Source organism: Bombina bombina, chromosome 3 (assembly GCF_027579735.1).
Source record: "Bombina bombina isolate aBomBom1 chromosome 3, aBomBom1.pri, whole genome shotgun sequence".
In the NCBI taxonomy this organism is placed as follows: domain Eukaryota; kingdom Metazoa; phylum Chordata; class Amphibia; order Anura; family Bombinatoridae; genus Bombina; species Bombina bombina.
Window position 1 is genome coordinate 112892393 of NC_069501.1, and position 24443 is coordinate 112916835.

At 39.3% G+C, this 24443-nt stretch overlaps 1 protein-coding gene across 1 annotated transcript in view; it reads left to right on the forward strand.

Annotated features, from left to right (window-relative positions):
• Positions 1–24443, forward strand: part of GART (phosphoribosylglycinamide formyltransferase, phosphoribosylglycinamide synthetase, phosphoribosylaminoimidazole synthetase) — a 360923-nt gene that overhangs the window by 40249 nt on the left and 296231 nt on the right. Inside the window, exons 6-8 of the mRNA XM_053705959.1 lie at positions 1–7; positions 18985–19110; positions 20492–20579. The exon at positions 1–7 is cut by the window's left edge and continues 62 nt beyond it. Coding sequence (XP_053561934.1) covers positions 1–7; positions 18985–19110; positions 20492–20579 — 221 coding nt within the window. The remainder of the gene's footprint in view (positions 8–18984; positions 19111–20491; positions 20580–24443) is intronic.

Here is a 24443-nt window from a genome sequence, read left to right on the forward strand (position 1 = left end):
AGTTTCTGTATGTATTGATTATATTTTCCTTTAACAATAAATCACTTTGTAAATTGATTTGCTCTGCCTAACTTTCAGGTAGATGTTAGATTGCACATTTTGTGTATGCGTTGTGGCTTTTCTTAGTAGCGCTGTATTGTGCTAAATATCAGGTTAAAGTGAATGTAAAGTTGAATGAATGAGTGCCCAGTTTTTAAAAATACCATTAAAAACAGGGGCACTTTCATTCATTAAACTTTACATTTCAGTGTTTTTTTTACTTACCTTTTTCTTTATGAAACCCACACCGGCGATCCTCAGCAGCTCCTCTGTACTTAACTCAGCAATGACGAAACCGGTTTCCTCCAATCATGGCGTACACCCCAGAGCGTCCATCTAGTGAGGCCACGCTGTGATTGGAGGAAGTCAGTTTTGTCATTGTTGAGTTAAGTACAGAGGAGCTGCGGGCGGAGGATCGCGGTCTGGGTTTGCTAAGGAAAAAGGTAAGTATTTAAAAAAACAACAACAAAAAAAACTACTGCAATGTCAATTTTTTTTTAATGAATGAAAGTGCCCCTGTTTTTAATAGTATTTTAAAAAACCAGGCACTCATTCATTTAACTTTACATTCACTTTAAGGAATTGGTATTTATTAATATAAAAATAGCAAATGTAGGAATTTGTTTTAAACATTGTGTTTTGAATTTTATAGAATATAAAATGTTCTATATTGGTTTAATTCATATCTTATTTTTTAATATCAAATGTAACGTAAAAAATAAAAATAAATAAATGGCGATTTTGATGATGTTAGCAGAAATAAGGATAAAACTATATTTCAGATTTTTTTTTTCTATTGGCTTCCTGGTTATCTTTCATTTTAAAATATTGTTTTTATTTTTTAAACCATAAAAGAATGTTATTTTAGATAGTGAAATGTAACATTTCAGCAAGTGTTACTTGTGTTCTGTCAAACCATTGAAATGGTAGAATGAATGTCAAGGCAAACCCAAGTACCCTCAGTAGAATAAGCTGGTGCAGTCAAGGAACTAGTATTAAAGTGGGGTTTGAAAGAGAGACAATTTTTTTTGGTTTAGTGCTACAGACTTTTTTTGGGGTGATTTAAAGAAATAATGTTGAATCTCTTAGAGATTGGCAAAACTGCTGACTAACAGACAATCCCAAGGTCTCCCCACTTTTAGAAATCTTTTGCTGTGGACCCTGGACAAGTGACCTATTGCTATTTTGCAGGACTTCACGTTACCTCCTTTACACATGTCAACCTCTATACAGAAAATCAGTGAAGAACTGACAAAAGGGTACAAATATAGCACTCTGTGAACGTTATTGTTAATGCAAAAAGTTAGGAAATTAAAATATAACTTTTACTAGATCAAGTTAAAAACAGGGGATTGAACAAACATAATTAAAAGTATAAATTTGGATCCACCACTTTTTAACCAGATACTGTCACTGCTGGTTAATAGAGACAAACACCTTTGTTAGGTATATGTGAGTCTCTTGTGAATAAAATGACAAGATTATCTCTTGGCATATTACTCATATAAGGTAATAATACTCCTGATTCAAGGTAGGTTTGGAGGCCACTGATAATTACAGTGAATTAAGCTATCACAAGTAAAATGTCAGATAGGCTGTTGGTGGTTATCCATTAAACATCTAGGTGGTTTGCACTGAAATATCTTTACCTATGATTGTGAGGAGTTGTGAACTCAGATATTAAATTACCTATTAATACCATTTGATGAAATATTGCTTCTAAGTATCTATGTCCATAAGGGTAAGTATTGTGCTGCCCACACTAATATAGAGAGTGGGATATCTCACACATTACTGGTTTCTTTCATGTAATTAACAAGAGTCCATGAGCTAGTGACGTATGGGATATACATTCCTACCAGGAGGGGCAAAGTTTCCCAAACCTTAAAATGCCTATAAATACACCCCTCACCACACCCACAAATCAGTTTTACAAACTTTGCCTCCAAGGGAGGTGGTGAAGTAAGTTTGTGCTAGATTCTACGTTGATATGCGCTCCGCAGCAAGTTGGGGCCCGGTTTTCCTCTCAGCGTGCAGTGAATGTCAGAGGGATGTGAAGAGAGTATTGCCTATTGAATGCAGTGATCTCCTTCTACGGGGTCTATTTCATAAGGTTCTCTGTTATTGGTCGTAGAGATTCATCTCTTACCTCCCTTTTCAGATCGACGATATACTCTTATATTTACCATTACCTCTACTGATTCTCGTTTCAGTACTGGTTTGGCTTTCTACAAACATGTAGATGAGTGTCCTGGGGTAAGTAAGTCTTATTTTCTGTGACACTCTAAGCTATGGTTGGGCACTTTATTTATAAAGTTCTAAATATATGTATTCAAACATTTATTTGCCTTGACTCAGAATGTTCAACTTTCCTTATTTTCAGACAGTCAGTTTCATATTTGGGATTATGCATTGAATTATCATATTTTTCTTACCTCAAAAATTTGACTTTTTTCCCTGTGGGCTGTTAGGCTCGCGGGGGCTGAAAATGCTTCATTTTATTGCGTCATTCTTGGCGCGGACTTTTTTGGCGCAAAAATTCTTTTCCGTTTCCGGCGTCATACGTGTCGCCGGAAGTTGCGTCATTTTTTGACGTTATTTTGCGCCAAAAATGTCGGCGTTCCGGATGTGGCATCATTTTTGGCGCCAAAAGCATTTAGGCGCCAAATAATGTGGGCGTCTTATTTGGCGCTAAAAAATATGGGCGTCGCTTTTGTCTCCACATTATTTCAGTCTCATTTTTCATTTGCTTCTGGTTGCTAGAAGCTTGATGTTTGGCATTCTTTCCCATTCCTGAAACTGTCTTATAAGGAATTTGATCTATTTTGCTTTATATGTTGTTTTTTCTCTTACATATTGCAAGATGTCTCACGTTGCATCTGAGCCAGAAGATACTACAGGAAAATCACTGCCTGCTGGATCTACCAAAGCTAAGTGTATCTGCTGTAAACTTTTGGTAGCTATTCCTCCAGCTGTTGTTTGTAATAATTGTCATGACAAACTTGTTAAAGCAGATAATATTTCCTTTAGTAATGTACCATTGCCTGTTGCAGTTCCCTCAACATCTAAGGTGCAGAATGTTCCTGATAACATAAGAGATTTTGTTTCTGAATCCATAAAGAAGGCTTTGTCTGTTATTTCTCCTTCTAGTAAACGTAAAAAGTTTTTTAAATCTTCTCTCTCTACAGATGAATTTTTAAATGAACACCATCATTCTGATTCTTTGGACTCTTCTGGTTCAGAGGATTCTATCTCAGAGATTGATGCTGATAAATCTTCATATTTATTTAAGATGGAATTTATTCGCTCTTTACTTAAAGAAGTACTAATTGCTTTAGAAATAGAGGATTCTAGTCCTCTTGATACTAATTCTATTCGTTTGGATAAGGTTTTTAAAGCTCCTGCGGTTATTCCAGAAGTTTTTCCTGTTCCTAATGCTATTTCTGCAGTAATTTCCAAAGAATGGGATAAATTGGGTAATTCATTTACTCCTTCTAAACGTTTTAAGCAATTATATCCTGTTCCGCCTGACAGGTTAGAATTTTGGGACAAAATCCCTAAAGTTGATGGGGCTATTTCTACCCTTGCTAAACGTACTACCATTCCTACGTCAGATGGTACCTCGTTTAAGGATCCTTTAGATAGAAAAATTGAATCTTTTCTAAGAAAAGCTTATCTGTGTTCAGGTAATCTTCTTAGACCTGCTATATCATTGGCTGATGTTGCTGCAGCTTCAACTTTTTGGTTGGAAACTCTAGCGCAACAAGTAACAAATCGTGATTCTCATGATATTGTTATTCTTCTCCAGCATGCTTATAATTTTATCTGTGATGCCATTTTTGATATTATTAGAGTTGATGTTAGGTTTATGTCTCTGGCTATCTTAGCCAGAAGAGCTTTATGGCTTAAGACTTGGAATGCTGATATGGCTTCTAAATCAACTCTACTTTCCATTTCTTTCCAGGGAAACAAATTATTTGGTTCTCAGTTGGATTCTATTATTTCAACTGTTACTGGTGGGAAAGGAACTTTTTTACCACAGGATAAAAAATCTAAAGGTAAAAACAGGGCTAACAATCGTTTTCGTTCCTTTCGTTTCAACAAAGAACAAAAGCCTGATCCTTCGTCCTCAGGAGCAGTTTCAGTTTGGAAACCATCTCCAGTCTGGAATAAATCCAAGCCTGCTAGAAAGGCAAAGCCTGCTTCTAAGTTCACATGAAGGTACGGCCCTCATTCCAGTTCAGCTGGTAGGGGGCAGGTTACGTTTTTTCAAAGAAATTTGGATCAATTCTGTTCACAATCTTTGGATTCAGAACATTGTTTCAGAAGGGTACAGAATTGGTTTCAAGATGAGACCTCCTGCAAAGAGATTTTTTCTTTCCCGTGTCCCAGTAAATCCAGTGAAAGCTCAAGCATTTCTGAATTGTGTTTCAGATCTAGAGTTGGCTGGAGTAATTATGCCAGTTCCAGTTCCGGAACAGGGGATGGGGTTTTATTCAAATCTCTTCATTGTACCAAAGAAGGAGAATTCCTTCAGACCAGTTCTGGATCTAAAATTATTGAATCGTTATGTAAGGATACCAACGTTCAAGATGGTAACTGTAAGGACTATATTGCCTTTTGTTCAGCAAGGGAATTATATGTCCACAATAGATTTACAGGATGCATATCTGCATATTCCGATTCATCCAGATCATTATCAGTTCCTGAGATTCTCTTTTCTAGACAAGCATTACCAATTTGTGGCTCTACCGTTTGGCCTTGCTACAGCTCCAAGAATTTTCACAAAGATTCTCGGTGCCCTTCTGTCTGTAATCAGAGAACAGGGTATTGTGGTATTTCCTTATTTGGACGATATCTTGGTACTTGCTCAGTCTTTACATTTAGCAGAGTCTCATACGAATCGACTTGTGTTGTTTCTTCAAGATCATGGTTGGAGGATCAATTTACCAAAAAGTTCTTTGATTCCTCAAACAAGGGTAACCTTTCTGGGTTTCCAGATAGATTCAGTGTCCATGACTCTGTCTTTAACAGACAAGAGACGTCTAAAATTGATTACAGCTTGTCGAAACCTTCAGTCTCAATCATTCCCTTCGGTAGCCTTATGCATGGAAATTCTAGGTCTTATGACTGCTGCATCGGACGCGATCCCCTTTGCTCGTTTTCACATGCGACCTCTTCAGCTCTGTATGCTGAACCAATGGTGCAGGGATTACACGAAGATATATCATTTAATATCTTTAAAACCGATTGTTCGACACTCTCTAACGTGGTGGACAGATCACCATCGTTTAATTCAGGGGGCTTCTTTTGTTCTTCCGACCTGGACTGTAATTTCAACAGATGCAAGTCTCACAGGTTGGGGAGCTGTGTGGGGATCTCTGACGGCACAAGGAGTTTGGGAATCTCAGGAGGTGAGATTACCGATCAATATTTTGGAACTCCGTGCAATTTTCAGAGCTCTTCAGTTTTGGCCTCTTCTGAAGAGAGAATCGTTCATTTGTTTTCAGACAGACAATGTCACAACTGTGGCATACATCAATCATCAAGGAGGGACTCACAGTCCTCTGGCTATGAAAGAAGTATCTCGAATTTTGGTTTGGGCGGAATCCAGCTCCTGTCTAATCTCTGCGGTTCATATCCCAGGTGTAGACAATTGGGAAGCGGATTATCTCAGTCGCCAAACGTTGCATCCGGGCGAATGGTCTCTTCACCCAGAGGTATTTCTTCAGATTGTTCAAATGTGGGGGCTCCCAGAGATAGATCTGATGGCCTCTCATCTAAACAAGAAACTTCCCAGGTATCTGTCCAGATCCCGGGATCCTCAGGCGGAGGCAGTGGATGCATTATCACTTCCTTGGAAGTATCATCCTGCCTATATCTTTCCGCCTCTAGTTCTTCTTCCAAGAGTAATCTCCAAGATTCTGAGGGAATGCTCGTTTGTTCTGCTAATAGCTCCGGCATGGCCTCACAGATTTTGGTATGCGGATCTTGTCCGGATGGCATCTTGCCAACCATGGACTCTTCCGTTAAGACCAGACCTTCTGTCGCAAGGTCCTTTTTTCCATCCGGATCTGAAATCCTTAAATTTAAAGGTATGGAGATTGAACGCTTGATTCTTGGTCAAAGAGGTTTCTCTGACTCCGTGATTAATACTATGTTACAGGCTCGTAAATCTGTATCTCGAGAGATATATTATAGAGTCTGGAAGACTTATATTTCTTGGTGTCTTTCTCATCATTTTTCTTGGCATTCTTTTAGAATACCGAGAATTTTACAGTTTCTTCAGGATGGTTTAGATAAGGGTTTGTCCGCAAGTTCTTTGAAAGGACAAATCTCCGCTCTTTCTGTTCTTTTTCACAGAAAGATTGCTATTCTTCCTGATATTCATTGTTTTGTACAAGCTTTGGTTCGTATAAAACCTGTCATTAAGTCAATTTCTCCTCCTTGGAGTTTGAATTTGGTTCTGGGAGCTCTTCAAGCTCCTCCGTTTGAACCTATGCATTCATTGAACATTAAATTACTTTCTTGGAAAGTTTTGTTCCTTTTGGCCATCTCTTCTGCTAGAAGAGTTTCTGAATTATCTGCTCTTTCTTGTGAGTCTCCTTTTCTGATTTTTCATCAGGATAAGGCGGTGTTGCGAACTTCTTTTGAATTTTTACCTAAGGTTGTGAATTCCAACAACATTAGTAGAGAAATTGTGGTTCCTTCATTATGTCCTAATCCTAAGAATTCTAAGGAGAAATCGTTGCATTCTTTGGATGTTGTTAGAGCTTTGAAATATTATATTGAAGCTACGAAATCTTTCCGTAAGACTTCTAGTCTATTTGTTATCTTTTCCGGTTCTAGGAAAGGCCAGAAAGCTTCTGCCATTTCTTTGGCATCTTGGTTGAAATCTTTAATTCATCTTGCCTATGTTGAGTCGGGTAAAATTCCGCCTCAGAGAATTACAGCTCATTCTACTAGGTCAGTATCTACTTCCTGGGCGTTTAGGAATGAAGCTTCGGTTGACCAGATCTGCAAAGCAGCAACTTGGTCCTCTTTGCATACTTTTACTAAATTCTACCATTTTGATGTATTTTCTTCTTCTGAAGCAGTTTTTGGTAGAAAAGTTCTTCAGGCAGCGATTTCAGTTTGAATCTTCTGCTTATGTTTTTCGTTAAACTTTATTTTGGGTGTGGATTATTTTCAGCAGGAATTGGCTGTCTTTATTTTATCCCTCCCTCTCTAGTGACTCTTGTGTGGAAAGATCCACATCTTGGGTAGTCATTATCCCATACGTCACTAGCTCATGGACTCTTGTTAATTACATGAAAGAAAACATAATTTATGTAAGAACTTACCTGATAAATTCATTTCTTTCATATTAACAAGAGTCCATGAGGCCCACCCTTTTTTGTGGTGGTTATGATTTTTTGTATAAAGCACAATTATTCCAATTCCTTATTTTATATGCTTCGCACTTTTTTTCTTATCACCCCACTTCTTGGCTATTCGTTAAACTGATTTGTGGGTGTGGTGAGGGGTGTATTTATAGGCATTTTAAGGTTTGGGAAACTTTGCCCCTCCTGGTAGGAATGTATATCCCATACGTCACTAGCTCATGGACTCTTGTTAATATGAAAGAAATGAATTTATCAGGTAAGTTCTTACATAAATTATGTTTTTTACCTGTTAATACCGTTAATATCTGACACACTCCTAATTTTTGCCTGTTAATACCGTAAAGATGGGTACTAGATTAATCTAAAGTGTTAGGTAGAAAGTCTGTTACTTTTTAGGTGTCACTAAAATATTGTGAATTAAAGTAAGTCTAACTTTATTACCCACTCTGTTTTGTGAATAACTTGAATACTGTATATACTTGGCTTGGCCTAGATCAACACTTATATTACCTATGAGTAAGCAGGGTTTGTGGTATACCTAGTGTAGCTCGATCAGCTTACAGCTTGTCTATGGTTGTATGGAGTTTTGGACTCAGATATTAAATTACCTGTTAATACCGTTAATAAAAAATATTGCTGCCTGAGTATCTATGTTCTTAAGGTTAAGTATTGTGCTACGCACATTGATATAGAAAGTAGGATATCTCACACTTAACTGATTTTTACCTGTTAATACCATAAATATCTGACACACTCCTAATTTTTACCTGTTAATACCGTAAAGATAAATACTGATTTTTCTAAAGTGTTTGAAAAAAATCCGTTACCTAATAGATGTTGCTAGAATATTGTGAATTAAGGTAAATCTGACTTTATCAGCTAGGTTTGTAACTAACTTGGTACTATGTATACTAGGCCTGGCCTGGATCAATACCTATGTTACCTATGAGTAAGCAAGGTTTTGGTATACCTAGTGTAGCTCGATTAGCTTAGACTAGACACCGCTATTGCGGCAGAAACTATTTTAATATCATTTTATATTGTCATTTGAGAAAGAATGGAGGATCAACAAATTGATTTAAAAACAACAATTAGGGGATAACAGGGGGACGCCACTGACGCGTTTTGCCGTGGTGGCTGTATCAAAGGGCAGTCTCACTCTGTTTGCGTGAGATTTAAATACCCTTAGGTGTTGGCGGATTGGCTGTTAGGAACAGCATTATTTGTAATCATTGATTGGATTGGTCATAATCGAGAGTGTGTGACTTAAGATGCGTGTTGATTGGTCTATTTGTCTCCGCTCTTTTCCTGTATTTGTTTCGATAATGTTGTTATCTGCATGTATTCAACAATGTTATTTGGTTGGCATCACCGTCTTATTGTGTCTCTTATATGATAATGTTGATGTTATTCATTTATTTGTATATAGTTATATACTTGTTAACTGATCGTGATCATAGCTTTTCTGTTATTGGGTACCTCGTCTGTCAATCATAGTGATTTGACTTACGAGAGCAGAGACACGGATGTTGATTGGCCTGAATGCGCTATCTATCTTGCATCTTGCATCAGATTGACCAAATCAAAGACAGATTTGGGAAAGTACACCACATCAAACAACATATCACATGCACCACTGCGAGTGTGATATACGTACTACAATGTAGTTGTAAATTAAAATACGTAGGTATGACCTCACGCCTACTCAAAAAGAGGGTAGGCGAACACATGTGTAATATAAGAAATGCTGAATCAGACCTCCAAAGAGGCAAAAAGATCACCCAGATAGCCAAACATTTTCTGCACAAACATGATTCAAATACTGAACATCTATCCTTTTTTGGCTTAGAAAAAATATCATTAGGAATCAGAGGAGGAGACTTAGAAGATGCATTACTTCAGGCAGAGTGTAAGTGGATTTACTTGCTCAATTCTGTCAATCCACATGGTCTTAATGAAAATAACAACTACTATGTATTTCTTCCTAAATAAAAGTATCAAATAAAACAATAAAATAGCATCTGTAGTTAACATTCTAACGAATTAACTCTGAACGACAAGGAGAGTTATGATTAAAATATATCCAATGCTGGAGTCACTATCCTACATATGGATAAGACTATATGCAACACAAAAAGATTCACATGGAAATATGGATATGGAATTCCATATATTTTTCTGCAATATATACATATCCTGGACTCTATCTTTATAAATTCATTTTTTTAAGCACTTTCAAGTGTCAAATATCACACTATATTTTATCACTCTAATATTTCAGTCTACACTGCTCCTATTCACTGATCACACTGAAATGGTCACAACACCTTCAGCATTTTCTGCTATGTATAACGATCATTCTTACACAACCCTTTTTCTTCAACTAAATTATTTATTTATCTTTCACACACCGATAAGGCACCTAATATTCAATATTTCTAAATTCGAATTATTATTAAAGTAGCACCAACATATCAACTTTCATTAACATCACTCCACTCATCATTATTATTTGATGACATTCACTTATAACACACCGGCTTTTCACCTTTTATCCTTATTCACTATTTGCTTCACTTTTATTATTTTGTGCACCTATTTAATCTAGGCATTAAAAATTATTATTATCATTATAAGATAGAGATTCCCCTAAACATAAAATACCCCGGTACGCAGAAAGATCCAAAGAATGAATTAACAGCACATTTTAAATTAAATATGACATTGGATAACATAAATATCATTGATAACTACCGAATGCGAATCTGAAATTGGCACAAGATACAAGTCAAGTATAACTTCTATTGTATATATGATACAACTTGTTACGATCATTCCATTTATCATATTTACAAATATGATGGGAGAACGCAAAAACGGCGGAGACACAGAATGACATTGACAGACAGATACGTCACCCAATAACATGAGATGGGCGTAGAAAAGCCGAGTCACGAAACAGGATGACGCAAATCTGAGCAACCTGATAGGAATGCAAGATAGCGCATTCAGGCCAATCAACATCCGTGTCTCTGCTCTCGTAAGTCAAATCACTATGATTGACAGACGAGGTACCCAATAACAGAAAAGCTATGATCACGATCAGTTAACAAGTATATAACTATATACAAATAAATGAATAACATCAACATTATCATATAAGAGACACAATAAGACGGTGATGCCAACCAAATAACATTGTTGAATACATGCAGATAACAACATTATCGAAACAAATACAGGAAAAGAGCTGAGACAAATAGACCAATCAACACGCATCTTAAGTCACACACTCTCGATTATGACCAATCCAATCAATGATTACAAATAATGCTGTTCCTAACAGCCAATCCGCCAACACCTAAGGGTATTTAAATCTCACGCAAACAGAGTGAGACTGCCCTTTGATACAGCCACCACGGCGAAACGCGTCAGTGGCGTCCCCCTGTTATCCTCTAATTGTTGTTTTTAAATCATTTTGTTGATCCTCCATTCTTTCTCAAATGACAATATAAAATGGTATTAAAATAGTTTCTGCCGCAATAGCGGTGTCTAGTCTAAGCTAATCGAGCTACACTAGGTATACCAAAACCTTGCTTACTCATAGGTAACATAGGTATTGATCCAGGCCAGGCCTAGTATACATAGTACCAAGTTAGTTACAAACCTAGCTGATAAAGTCAGATTTACCTTAATTCACAATATTCTAGCAACATCTATTAGGTAACGGATTTTTTTCAAACACTTTAGAAAAATCAGTATTTATCTTTACGGTATTAACAGGTAAAAATTAGGAGTGTGTCAGATATTTATGGTATTAACAGGTAAAAATCAGTTAAGTGTGAGATATCCTACTTTCTATATCAATGTGCGTAGCACAATACTTAACCTTAAGAACATAGATACTCAGGCAGCAATATTTTTTTATTAACGGTATTAACAGGTAATTTAATATCTGAGTCCAAAACTCCATACAACCATAGACAAGCTGTAAGCTGATCGAGCTACACTAGGTATACCACAAACCCTGCTTACTCATAGGTAATATAAGTGTTGATCTAGGCCAAGCCAAGTATATACAGTATTCAAGTTATTCACAAAACAGAGTGGGTAATAAAGTTAGACTTACTTTAATTCACAATATTTTAGTGACACCTAAAAAGTAACAGACTTTCTACCTAACACTTTAGATTAATCTAGTACCCATCTTTACGGTATTAACAGGCAAAAATTAGGAGTGTGTCAGATATTAACGGTATTAACAGGTAAAAACCAGTAATGTGTGAGATATCCCACTCTATATATTAGTGTGGGCAGCACAATACTTACCCTTATGGACATAGATACTTAGAAGCAATATTTCATCAAATGGTATTAATAGGTAATTTAATATCTGAGTTCACAACTCCTCACAATCATAGGTAAAGATATTTCAGTGCAAACCACCTAGATGTTTAATGGATAACCACCAACAGCCTATCTGACATTTTACTTGTGATAGCTTAATTCACTGTAATTATCAGTGGCCTCCAAACCTACCTTGAATCAGGAGTATTATTACCTTATATGAGTAATATGCCAAGAGATAATCTTGTCATTTGATTCACAAGAGACTCACATATACCTAACAAAGGTGTTTGTCTCTATTAACCAGCAGTGACAGTATCTGGTTAAAAAGTGGTGGATCCAAATTTATACTTTTAATTATGTTTGTTCAATCCCCTGTTTTTAACTTGATCTAGTAAAAGTTATATTTTAATTTCCTAACTTTTTGCATTAACAATAACGTTCACAGAGTGCTATATTTGTACCCTTTTGTCAGTTCTTCACTGATTTTCTGTATAGTTTGTCCCCAGGTACAAGCACCTACCCCTATTAGATAATTCATATTACAGTATATCAATACCAGTAGGGGAACGTTATAACACACCATTAAGTGAGTAGTGCCATTGTTTCCTCTCCTTGAATACATGTCAACCTCTGCCATACCCCATAAACGCAGTTTGTCCTCTTTATCACCCAAAACATGCTCATAGTTTTGAATGCTCCATGAACTGTATTATGCAAAGCTGCTTTTAACCCCTTAATGACCAATGACAGAATTATTACATCATGGAGCAATTGAACAAACTGAAGCTGTGCTTTAAAGGGTTATAGGGGAAACCTACCCATCAATGTGTGTATATACCACATTTGTTTAAAGGGACATCAACATGAGCGGTGGAGCCCCAGCTAACTAACATGGTCTCGCTACTACAAAGCAGCCCCAGCATTTTTTATTTTATTTGCGAATCAAAACCAACTATGCGCTGCCAATCCCTTTTAACAGGTGGGCTGATGGGTAAATATGTGCTGTCAGTGCAGCTTACCTACCAATTGTCAACCACAAGTGTGCAGCAGCTGAAGGAAAATATAAAGGCCAGAGTAGCCATTTTATGCACTTAGACACAAAGACCGTGCAATATTGTTCTGGGGCTGTAACAGCTCTAACTATTATATGTATTGCCCTCTGTACTGAGCGAGACTTCTGACTGGGGTATGAAGTCTTGTAAAGTGCTTTTAATTAATTTCCTTAATTAAAAAGCATATAAAGTTTGCTTGTTTCGTGTTTCAACATTGTTTTGTTTTCCAACTAAAGGGGCCATGGCTTCATTCATTACTCTTGGGAATTTAGAACCTGGCCACCAGGAGGAGGCAAAGACACCCCAGCCAAAGGCTTAAATACTGTACCTCTCCCACTCCCCTCATCCCCCAGTCATTCTTTGCCTTCCGTCACAGTAGGTGGCAGAGAGGTGCCGAAGATTCGGAGGTCTCTTATGGAGGGTATTACTCTTCGCAATGGGACAGGAGTTTAAGTAGCCCTATAAGGCTTCTCAGTAAGGGCTTGGGTGAAAATTAGAGCCCGGAGATGCAGGGAGAGTCTCCTTTGCGAAACCATCCCGACTCTTATTAACAGCTCCTACAGCAATCGGCGTTGACGAGTTTCACAGACTGCTTTCTTCTCTCAAATCCATATCAGGAGCGCTGCATTGACCTGTCACACTTGACGGGCCGTGTTCCTGTTCAACGACGTGGAATGTTAACACAGAAGACAGGGTCACAGTGGGGCGCCTTTTATCTTTTACAGAATCATAAGTTAATATTACTGGTAAGGGGATTATTGAACAGGGGTGGTTTATGCATGATATTGCTTATTGTGTTATTGCTGCGTTTGTGCGGGATAAGGCTCTGGCAATGTGTGGATCTATCAGGTTTTTTCTTCCCGGAGTTTTTGCGCTGCCTTTTTTTTTTTTTTGGCTCGTTTTTCTCCTCTAGGCAGGGGCGGTTCCGTGAGGCACCCGTGCGACCGGGCGGGGTTTCTTCACTTCCGGTCTGATCTGCAACGGAGGAGACGAAGCGGTTTTTGTAGTCCGGGTCATAGGCTGTTATAAAGGTGCCTGTTTCTCTTTTATCTAATAAAAGCGCAAGCTATGAAGGATTCTGATGCGTTAGAGGGTACTCCCTCCTTAACAAAGACTCATACCTGTGTTTATTGTGATGTTCCGGTAGACCAGCCTGTCCAACTATGTTCCACATGCCTTGAGAGGGTCGAGACATCTAAAACTAAAAGAATGTCTAGTACCACTGAGCCGTCTACCTCTGAGGGTTCATCGGTCCCGTAAGGTGCGTTCCCAAGTTGAATCCCCTATCAGCGACCCGGGGTCCGACTGTTGCTCCTTCGGGAGAGATTTGTTGGCCACCAGATTTTGCGGATCAACCGCAGACGGCTTGCGGTGATCCACGCCTTACCACGTTCTGCTAAGCACAAGCGTAGGGCCTTTCAAAGCGGCCCGACCCAGGACTTGTCCTCGTCGGATGCTCCTGCGGAGTGGTTCGATGACGATGCCACACCGACACTTCGGAGAGGGGTCCTTCTGGGTAGGAATCCGTCTCATCTAAAGCTCCGGCAGAGGAGCCTGGCTATAGGTTTAAGATGGAGAATTTGCTCTTTTTGCTAAAGCAGGTGCTTGCTACTCTGGAGGTTCCAGAGCCGAAGCTTCCGGAGGAACCTTTTATCCCTAAGCTAGATAAGGTTTTTGAGGACAGGGTGGTACCCCAGACCTTCCCGGTTCCTATAAAGATGGCTAACATTATCAAGAATGAATGGGCTCGATTTAGGTTCTTCCTTTTCCCCTTTCTCCTCCTCTAAGAAACTTTTCCCCATAGCGGGGGACCATTCCTAAAGTGGATGGAGCTATCTCCACGGATCAAAGTTGCAGGAAGCTTGCGTCCACCTGTCTGGCCCTTCGATCCTCAGAGAGGCCCTCGGTGGCCCAATGTATGGAGGTGATCGGGCTCATGGTCTCCAGCATGGACATCATTCCATTTGCCAGGTTTCATCTCAGGCCTCTTCAATTATGCATGTTGAGGCAGTGGAACGGCGATCATTCAGATCTGTCACAGCTGATATCCATGGATGTACGGTCTCGAACCTCCCTCTCTTGGTGGATCTGCCCAAAACAACTGTACATGGGGACATCCTTCTTGAGACCATCATGGGAGGTTGTGACCACGGATGCGAGTCTGGCGGGATGGGGAGCTGTTTGGGGTGCCAGGTTGGCACAGGGAAAATGGTCTCGGATGGAGTCCCTTTTACCGATAAATATCCTGGAACTTCGAGCGATCTACAATGCTCTGAAGGCGTGGCCCTGCCTGGGGACGTTCAACTTCATAAGGTTTCAGACAGACAACATTACCTCGGTGGCTTACATCAACCATCAGGGGGGTATGAGGAGCTCCCTTGCGATGAGGGAGGTGTCTCGGATCCTGGAATGGGCGGAATCCCACAACTGCTCGCTTTCGGCGATTCACATTCCGGGTGTGGACAACTGGGAAGCGGACTTCCTCAGCAGGCAAACATGGGGGGGGGACGCCGGAAATGGTTTTCATGGCGTCCAGACTCAATTGCAAATTCCCTGATACGGGTCGAGGGACCCCTAGGCAGAACTGATAGATGCATTAGCGGTGCCTTGGGGGTTCGATCTAGCGTACATTTTTCCTCCCTTACCACTTCTACATCGTATAGTGGCACGCATAAAGCAGGTGAGAGCGTCGACCATTCTGATTGCTCCTTCGTGGCCACGGAGGACGTGGTTTGCGGATCTAGTGGAGATGTCATCCTCTCCGCCGTGGAGGTTACCCTGTCGCAGGGATCTGCTGGAACAGGGTCCTTTCCAACATCAAAATCTTGTTTCTCTGAGGCTGACTGCTTGGAGATTAAACGCTTTAGTCCTATCCAAGAAAGGTTTTTCTGAAAGTGTGATTGACAATCTAGTTCAGGCAAGAAAGCCAGTCACTCGGCGCATCTACCATAAGGTGTGGAGGACTTACTTAGCCTGGTGTGAGAAACATGGATACCCTTGGCACAAGGTGAGGGTTTCCAGAATTCTATCCTTTCTTCAAGAGGGTTTAGAGAAGGGATTTGTTGCTAGATCTTTAAAGGGACAGATTTCGGCATTATCTGTTTTGTTGCATAGGAGACTCGCTGAGTTCCCTGACATTTACCACCAATCCACCAATAAAAAACTGCTGTCCAGAAGTCTGAACCAAAAAACTTTGATGTCTTCTATTTCAAATAAAGATAGTAAGAGAACAAAGACAAATTGATAATAGGAGTAAATTAGAAATTTGCTTAAATTTGCCTGCTCCATCTGAATCACGAAAGAAAAAATTTGGGTTCAGTGTCCCTTTTAAACTTAGTTCTGTTTGAGAATATGCATTCTCTTAACTTTAAGGTTCTGTCCTGGAAGGTTCTCTTCCTGTTGGCCATTGCATCGGCTCGGAGTATCTGAACTGGCGGCCTCGCAACATGGGCCCCTTTATCTGGTTTTTTATACGGATAAGGCTGTTCTTTGCACTGGTTTGGGGTTTCTTCCCAAGGTGGTGTCCAATCGTAATATCAATCAGGAAATAGTTGTTCCTTCTGTGTCCTAACCCTTCTTCTTCAAAGGAGCGGTTACTTCATAATCTAGATGTAGTCCGTGCTCTGAAATTCTATCTTCAGGCTACAAAGGACTTCAGACAATCTATATCTCTTTTCTTCTATAAAGGTAAGACGAGTCCACTGATTCATCCTTTACTTGTGGGATATTATCCTTCCCTACAGGAAGTGGCAAAGAGCACCACAGCAGAGCTGTCTATATAGCTCCACCCCCCAGTCATTCTCTTTGCCTACTCTAAGTACTAGGAAGGGTAAAGGGAAAGAGGTGATAAAATATTAGTTTTTAATTTCTCAAGCCTGTGTTTAAACCTGTTGCTCCACCATGGAGTTTGAATTTAGTTCTTAAGGTTCTTCAAGGGGTTCAGTTTGAACCTATGCATTCCATAGATATTAAGCTTCTATCTTGGAAAGTTCTGTTTTTAGTTGCTATCTCTTCGGCTCAAAGAGTTTCTGAACTATCTACATTGCAATGCGACTCGCCTTATCTTGTTTTCCATGCTGATAAGGTGGTTTTGCGTACCAAACCTGGATTCCTTCCTAAGGTTGTTACTAATAAGAATATTAATCAGGAAATTGTTTTTCCTTCTCTGTGTTGTAATCCTTCCTCTAAGAAGGAGTGTCTATTGCACAACTTGGACGTGGTTCGTGCTTTAAAGTTTTACTTGCAAGCGACCAAAGATTTTCGTCAAACATCTTCTTTGTTGTCTATTCTGGAAAACGTAGAGGGCAAAAAGCTACGGCTACCTCTTGCCTTTTGGCTGAAAAGCATCATCCGTTTGGCATACGAGACTGCTGGACAGCAGCCTCCTGAAAGAATTACAGCTCACTCTACTAGAGCGGTGACTTCCACATGGGCTTTTAAAAATGATGCTTCTGTTGAACAGATTTGTAAGGCTGCGACTTGGTCTTCGCTTCATACCTTTTCCAAATTTTACAAATTTGATACTTTTGCTTCTTCTGAGGCTATTTTTGGGAGAAAATTTCTTCAAGCAGTGGTGCCTTCTGTTTAACCATCTGTCTTGTCCCTCCCGTTTATCAGTGTCCTGTAGCTTTGGTATTGTATCCCACAAGTAAAGGATGAATCAGTTTACTCGTCTTACCTTTATAGAAGAAAACTAAATTTATGCTTACCTGATAAATTGATTTCTTTTATGGTAAGACGAGTCCACGGCCCACCCTGTCATTTTAAGGATTATATTTTTTTGGTTTAAACTCAGTCACCTCTGCACCTTGTAGTTTCTCCTCTTTCTTCCTGTACCTTCGGTCGAATGACTGAGGGGTGGAGCTAAGGGAGGAGCTATATAGACAGCTCTGCTGTGGTGCTCTTTGCCACTTCCTGTAGGGAAGGATAATATCCCACAAGTAAAGGATGAATCCGTGGACTTGTCTTACCATAGAAGAAATCAATTTATCAGGTAAGCATAAATTTAGTTTTTGTCATGTATTCTGGGAAGCACAGGGGTCAGAGGGCTTCTGCTACTTCTTTGTCTTTTTGGCTGAGGAGCTTGATCAGTTTGGCTTACGAGACAGCGGGACATAAGCCTCCTCAGAGGATCACGGCTCATTCCACTAGAGTGGTCGCTTCGTCTTGGGCATTCAAAAATGAGGCCTCTATGGAGCAGATTTGTAAGGCGGCTACTTTGTCTTCCTTACATACTTTTACAAATTTGTCGTTTTTGCTTCTGCGGACACAACTTTTGGGGGAGAGGTTCTACAGGCTGTGGTGCCCTCAGATTAGGGTCCGCCTTTTACCCCCCCGGTTTCATTCAGTGTCCTCTAGAGCTTGGGTATATGTTCCCAATAGTAATGAATGAAGCCGTGGACTCTCCTCTCCTTCAGATGGAAAACATAAATTATGCTTACCTGATAATTTAATTTCCATCGTGGGGAGAGTCCACGGCTCCTGCCCGTATCTCTGGTGGGCGGACATAAATTTATTTTATCTTTTGGCACCATTTATACCCCGGTGTTTCTCCTACTTTTCCTTGTTCCCTCGGCAGAATGACTGGGGGATGAGGGAAGTGGGAGAGTTATTTAAGCCTTTGGCTGGGGTGTCTTTGCCTCCTCCTGGTGGCAGGTTCTTAATTCTCAATAGTAATGAATGAAGCCATGGACTCTCCTCCCCATGATGGAAATGAAATGATCAGGTAAGCATAATTTGTTTGTTTTTTTTTTATCATTTTTGTTTTCAAATAAACTTTGTTGAATAAACATTCTCTTTCTAATTTTGTTTTTAAATTAGATGCTATTTTAAACTCGCATAGAAATTGTTCCTTATACTTCATTGGTTCTAGTCTTCAGTCACATTCAGTGCTATAGTAGTGTCAGCACTGAGGTTTGCATAGTTATTTCCTTTTTGTTTTTGTATTTGACTTGGTATCCCGTTACCTTAGTTCAAAGAAACCTAGTAAAACAGCCTTAAATATATTCAAGTAATTTAACCTATTACAAAAACACAAATGGTCAAACTCTAATTTTCTCAAAAACATTTATAATCATCAGTATGGTCAGTATAATAAAGATCCCCCCCCCCCTAAAAGAAAGGGAGCTAGTAATGCTTATATTGACATCCCTTTACAGTGCTTGTGTTTTACCGATGGAGTCACAGTTGCATCTATGCCACCAGCCCAGGACCACAAGCGGCTTCTGGATGAAGATAAAGGTCCCAATACAGGAGGGATGGGAGCCTATTGTCCAGCACCACAAGTACGTAGTTAAGTACAGAATCTAATGTGCCTGCTCGTGGTCTGCAACCTGCTGTTTCATAAAAAAATATTTTAATGAGCATTTTGTAAAGAGCATGTTTGTAAGGATTATTATTCTTTACATATAGTGTTAACTATAGATACAGCCTCACACGTGTTGTGCTCTTGTATATGAGAGAGAGGAATGATAATAAATGTCATTATATATTGTTCTCTCTACCCCCATATATCACCAAATAGTCTCTAGCATGAGGCTGTAAAGATCCAATGATATTCAATGAGGTAATGTAATTTTTACCATGTATGGGCTAGATTATGAGTGGAGCGCTATTTATTGCTCCCGCTTACACGCTAACTGCACTCGGTTACAGTATCGGGATCGCTGTAACTTTTTCTCCCATAGAATTTAATGGAGTGTGAAAAGTGAGGGGAAAAAAAGTTGTGAAAACTTGATTACATTTAACCAAGCGTGCTAACGCGACATTAAATATGCCAATGTTCTATGTAAATAGAAATATATATTTTAAAATAAAAGTACATTATTTTCTGTGTGAAGAACATAGGAATGTAAAATATGCATTTTGAGCATCTTATTTCTCAATTTTAGAATTTGGCGCACATGAAAACTTTAAAGTATTCTTCAGGCACTTTTATTAAAATACTATACTACATATTATTATATGAATTATTTAGAATATTTTAAGCAAATTTATAGCAAAAATGCTATTATCTCCAGTACTTTAGGCAAGATTTTTTTTTAAATTCCCAGTAGCGAAGGTGATAAGCATTTAAAGTATCGCTAAGTGGTAGAGATCCGGAAATACATGAGATCTCTGAATTAATGCAGAGAATGAAGATTTTTTTTTTTTTCTTCCTATTTTCCTATGCGGTGAGAAATAAATGCAATCTCTTAAAGGGCCACTGTAAGTAAATATTTTCTATGCCTGTTACTAACTAACTACCCCAAATACGGTTTTTATCAATAGCATTTCATTAACATATCTGTACCGTGTATCAGAAATCTTGTCTGCAAATTGTTTTCCAAACCCACTCCGTGGGTATCCTTTGCTCTGTACCAATCCGTTTACAATACCTAGGTTTCAAAATGGCGCTTTAAACACAAAGTTATTGGTTTAAGTATTTTGAACACTCAGTGCTGAAAATAGTGGGCAGGATAACGTGACATCATCGGCGAATAAAATATATAACTTTTAGAACGTTATGAAACTTCATTTTGGAGAAAATATAGGTCAGTAGGTTTTAAATAATGTTTATTAACTTTAATATGTTAGTTGTTTAGCTTAAAAATTATAACAGAAAGTAATCCTTTAAGTTTGTGCCTCAGCCAAATGAAACCTTTTTAATATGATTTTTATTATTAGATTTCAAAAGAGTTATTAGAGAATATCCGAGAAACAGTTTTGCAGAAAGCAGTTGATGGAATTCGTAAGGATGGTTTCTCGTATGTAGGTGAGTATTTGTCACACAAGTTAAATTCAAATAAAAATGCAACGTAAGCCTTGCACATTACATTTTAAAAAAAAAAAAAAAAGTCCTAGCATAGACTACACAGCATGACCTATTCTGAGCTGTCACACAACAGCCCCCCCCCCCCTTTTTTTTTTTTTTACCACTTGTCATTTGTCATACCGGTCTTTTTGATAGGTCTCTCACTTTTCTTTTTCATATTGTCGATCTCTCTTTTTGCATCATCTATATTATTTTTTTTATCAAGGGTTCACTGACCTTGCATGATTCAGAAAGAGCATGCAATTTTAACCCCTTAATGGCCAAGGTATTGCAGCGATGCCTCGATAATGGCCGTGGGAGGGATAGGAGGGAGGCGGGTGGGTGGCCCATCACTGGAGGAAGTTCCAGTGAGCTCATCAGAGGTCCCGGGAGCGCGTGTGAGTGGGCGGGACCACTACACTACGGCAAATGAATAGTGAATGGGAAGCAGGCAGAGGGAGGATAAGTTTTGGGAAAGGGATCTGGGAGGGGGCGGGCAGCTACACTACCAAATTTTTATTTTATTTTTTTTATTAAAAAAAAAAAAGCTTAATTTCTTTCCTATGGCATGGAGAGTCTACAATTCATTCCAATGACTAATGGGATATTCACCTCCTGGCCAGCAGGAGGAGGCAAAGAGCACCCCAGCCAAGGTGTTGTCACTTCTCTTACCCATAACCGCCAGTCATTCTCTTTGCCTTGATCACGGGAGGATGGCGAAGAAGAAGGTGTCTGAAGATTTTAATCCTTTAATGGGTACTTTTCCCTGCAAACAAAGATTGGGGCTATGCTGTGTCCATGTCAATCTCTTTAGTAAGAGAGATAGTGGCTTTTAGCAGTTAGAAGGCCACAAGGTGGTCCTTGCTTTATTTCTAACAGTATGCTACTCCTTGATAGAAAACCAGGGTTGGTTTCTCTGTTTTTTTCTTTTTCTAACAGGTCCCTGACAGGTTTTGTTGAATCAGTCACACCTAAGAAGCTGTTTCCTGCCCTACAGTCAGATCCACAGGTAAGTGCTCTTGCCTTCTAGGTTTTGAGGGCAGCTCTCTAGAGGTTAGTCCTCATTGGATCATTTAATAGGACACAACTAATTCCTGTACTTTAGGAATTTTATTTCTGGGCAGTTTATTTCATTCAGGCACGTAGGATGTTTTTAATTTTAGCAGAGAAGGGGCTAATGCTTTACCCTTAATTTTTCTCCAACATAGGTGTGTCCGGTCCACGGCGTCATCCTTACTTGTGGGATATTCTCTTCCCCAACAGGAAATGGCAAAGAGCCCAGCAAAGCTGGTCACATGATCCCTCCTAGGCTCCGCCTACCCCAGTCATTCTCTTTGCCGTTGCACAGGCAACATCTCCACGGAGATGGCTAAGAGTTTTTTTGGTGTTTAAATGTAGTTTTATTCTTCAATCAAGAGTTTGTTATTTTAAAATAGTGCTGGTATGTACTATTTACTCTGAAACAGAAAAGAGATGAAGATTTCTGTTTGTAAGAGGAAAATGATTTTAGCAACCGTTACTAAAATCGATGGCTGTTTCCACACAGGACTGTTGAGATGAATTAACTTCAGTTGGGGGAAACAGTGGGCAGACTTTTGCTGCTTGAGGTATGACACATTTCTAACAAGACTTGGTAATGCTGGAAGCTGTCATTTTCCCTATGGGAACCGGTAAGCCATTTTCTTAGTTTAGTATAAGAATAAAGGGCTTCACAAGGGCTTTAAAGACTGGTAGACATTTTTCTGGGCTAAAACGATTACTTTATAAGTATATTTAGTGGATTATAATTATAAATAGTTCTTTTAATCTTGGGGATGTATTAAAAAAACGGCAGGCACTGTATTGGACACCTTTTTCACTGGGGGCCTTTTCTAGTCATAGGCAGAGCCTCATTTCTTCTGTTATGTGTGATCAGTCCACGGGTCATCATTACTTCTGGGATATAACTCCTCCCCAACAGGAAATGCAAGAGGATTCACCCAGCAGAGCTGCATATAGCTCCTCCCCTCTACGTCACTCCCAGTCATTCTCTTGCACCCAACGACTAGATAGGATGTGTAAGAGGACTATGGTGATTATTCTTAGTTTTTATGACTTCAATCAAAAGTTTGTTATTTTACAATGACACCGGAGTGTGTTATTGCCTCTCTGGCAGAGTTTGAAGAAGAATCTACCAGAGTTTTACTATGATTTTAGCCGGAGTAGTTAAGATCATATTGCTGTTCTCGGCCATCTGAGGAGAGGTAAAAACTTCGGATCAGGGGACAGCGGGCAGATGAATCTGCATAGAGGTATGTAGCAGTTTTTATTTTCTGACAATGGAATTGATGAGAAAATCCTGCCATACCGATATAATGTCATGTATGTATACTTTGCACTTCAGTATTCTGGGAATGGTACTTCACTGGAATTACTCTGTAAAAAGTACATAAGAATTTTTTTATATGTATTGATTATGTTAAACGTTTTTGCTGGAATGTAGAATAGTTTACATTTAGTGAGGTACTGAGTGAATAAATGTTTGGGCTATTTTTCCACTTGGCAGTTGCTTATTCTAATTATGACAGTTTCGTTTCTCCCTCACTGCTGTGTGTGAGGGGGAGGGGCCGTTTTTGGCGCTCTTTGCTACGCATCAAAATTTCCAGTCAGTTGCTCATTGTATTTCCTGCATGATCCGGTTCATCTCTACAGAACTCAGGGGTCTTCAAAACTTCTTTTGAGGGAGGTAGATTCTTTCAGCAGAGCTGTGAGAATTATATATTGACTGTGATAAAAAAACGTTACTCTGTAATTTAATTAATTTTGCTTTGCTAATGGGAAACCTTTGCTAAAGTTGTGTTGTTTACAAGGATTGATGCTATAACTGTTTTTCAGTTTATTATTTCAACTGTCATTAATCGTTTAGTGTTTCTTTGAGGCACAGTACATTTTTATTAAATAAAATTGTAGCCAATTTGCAAGTTTATTTGCTAGTGTGTTGAACATGTCTGATTCAGAGGAAGATACCTGTGTCATTTGTTCCAATGCCAAGGTGGAGCCCAATAGAAATTTATGTACTAACTGTATTGATGCTACTTTAAATAAAAGCCAATCTGTACAAATTGAACAAATTTCACCTAACAGCGAGGGGAGAGTTATGCCGACTAACTCGCCTCACGTGTCAGTACCTGCATCTCCCGCTCGGGAGGTGCGTGATATTGTGGCGCCCAGTACATCTGGGCGGCCATTACAGATAACATTACAAGATATGGCTACTGTTATGACTGAAGTTTTGGCTAAATTACCAGAACTAAGAGGCAAGCGTGATCACTCTGGGGTGAGAACAGAGTGCGCTGATAATACTAGGGCCATGTCTGATACTGCGTCACAGCTTGCAGAGCATGAGGACGGAGAGCTTCATTCTGTGGGTGACGGTTCTGATCCAAACAGATTGGATTCAGATATTTCAAATTTTAAATTTAAATTGGAGAACCTCCGTGTATTACTAGGGGAGGTTTTAGCGGCTCTGAATGATTGTAACACAGTTGCAATACCAGAGAAAATGTGTAGGTTGGATAAATATTTTGTGGTACCGGCGAGTACTGATGTTTTTCCTATACCTAAGAGACTTACTGAAATTGTTACTAAGGAGTGGGATAGACCCGGTGTGCCGTTCTCACCCCCTCCAATATTTAGAAAAATGTTTCCAATAGACGCCACCACACGGGACTTATGGCAAACGGTCCCTAAGGTGGAGGGAGCAGTTTCTACCTTAGCTAAGCGTACCACTATCCCGGTTGAGGATAGCTGTGCTTTTTCAGATCCAATGGATAAAAAACTAGAGGG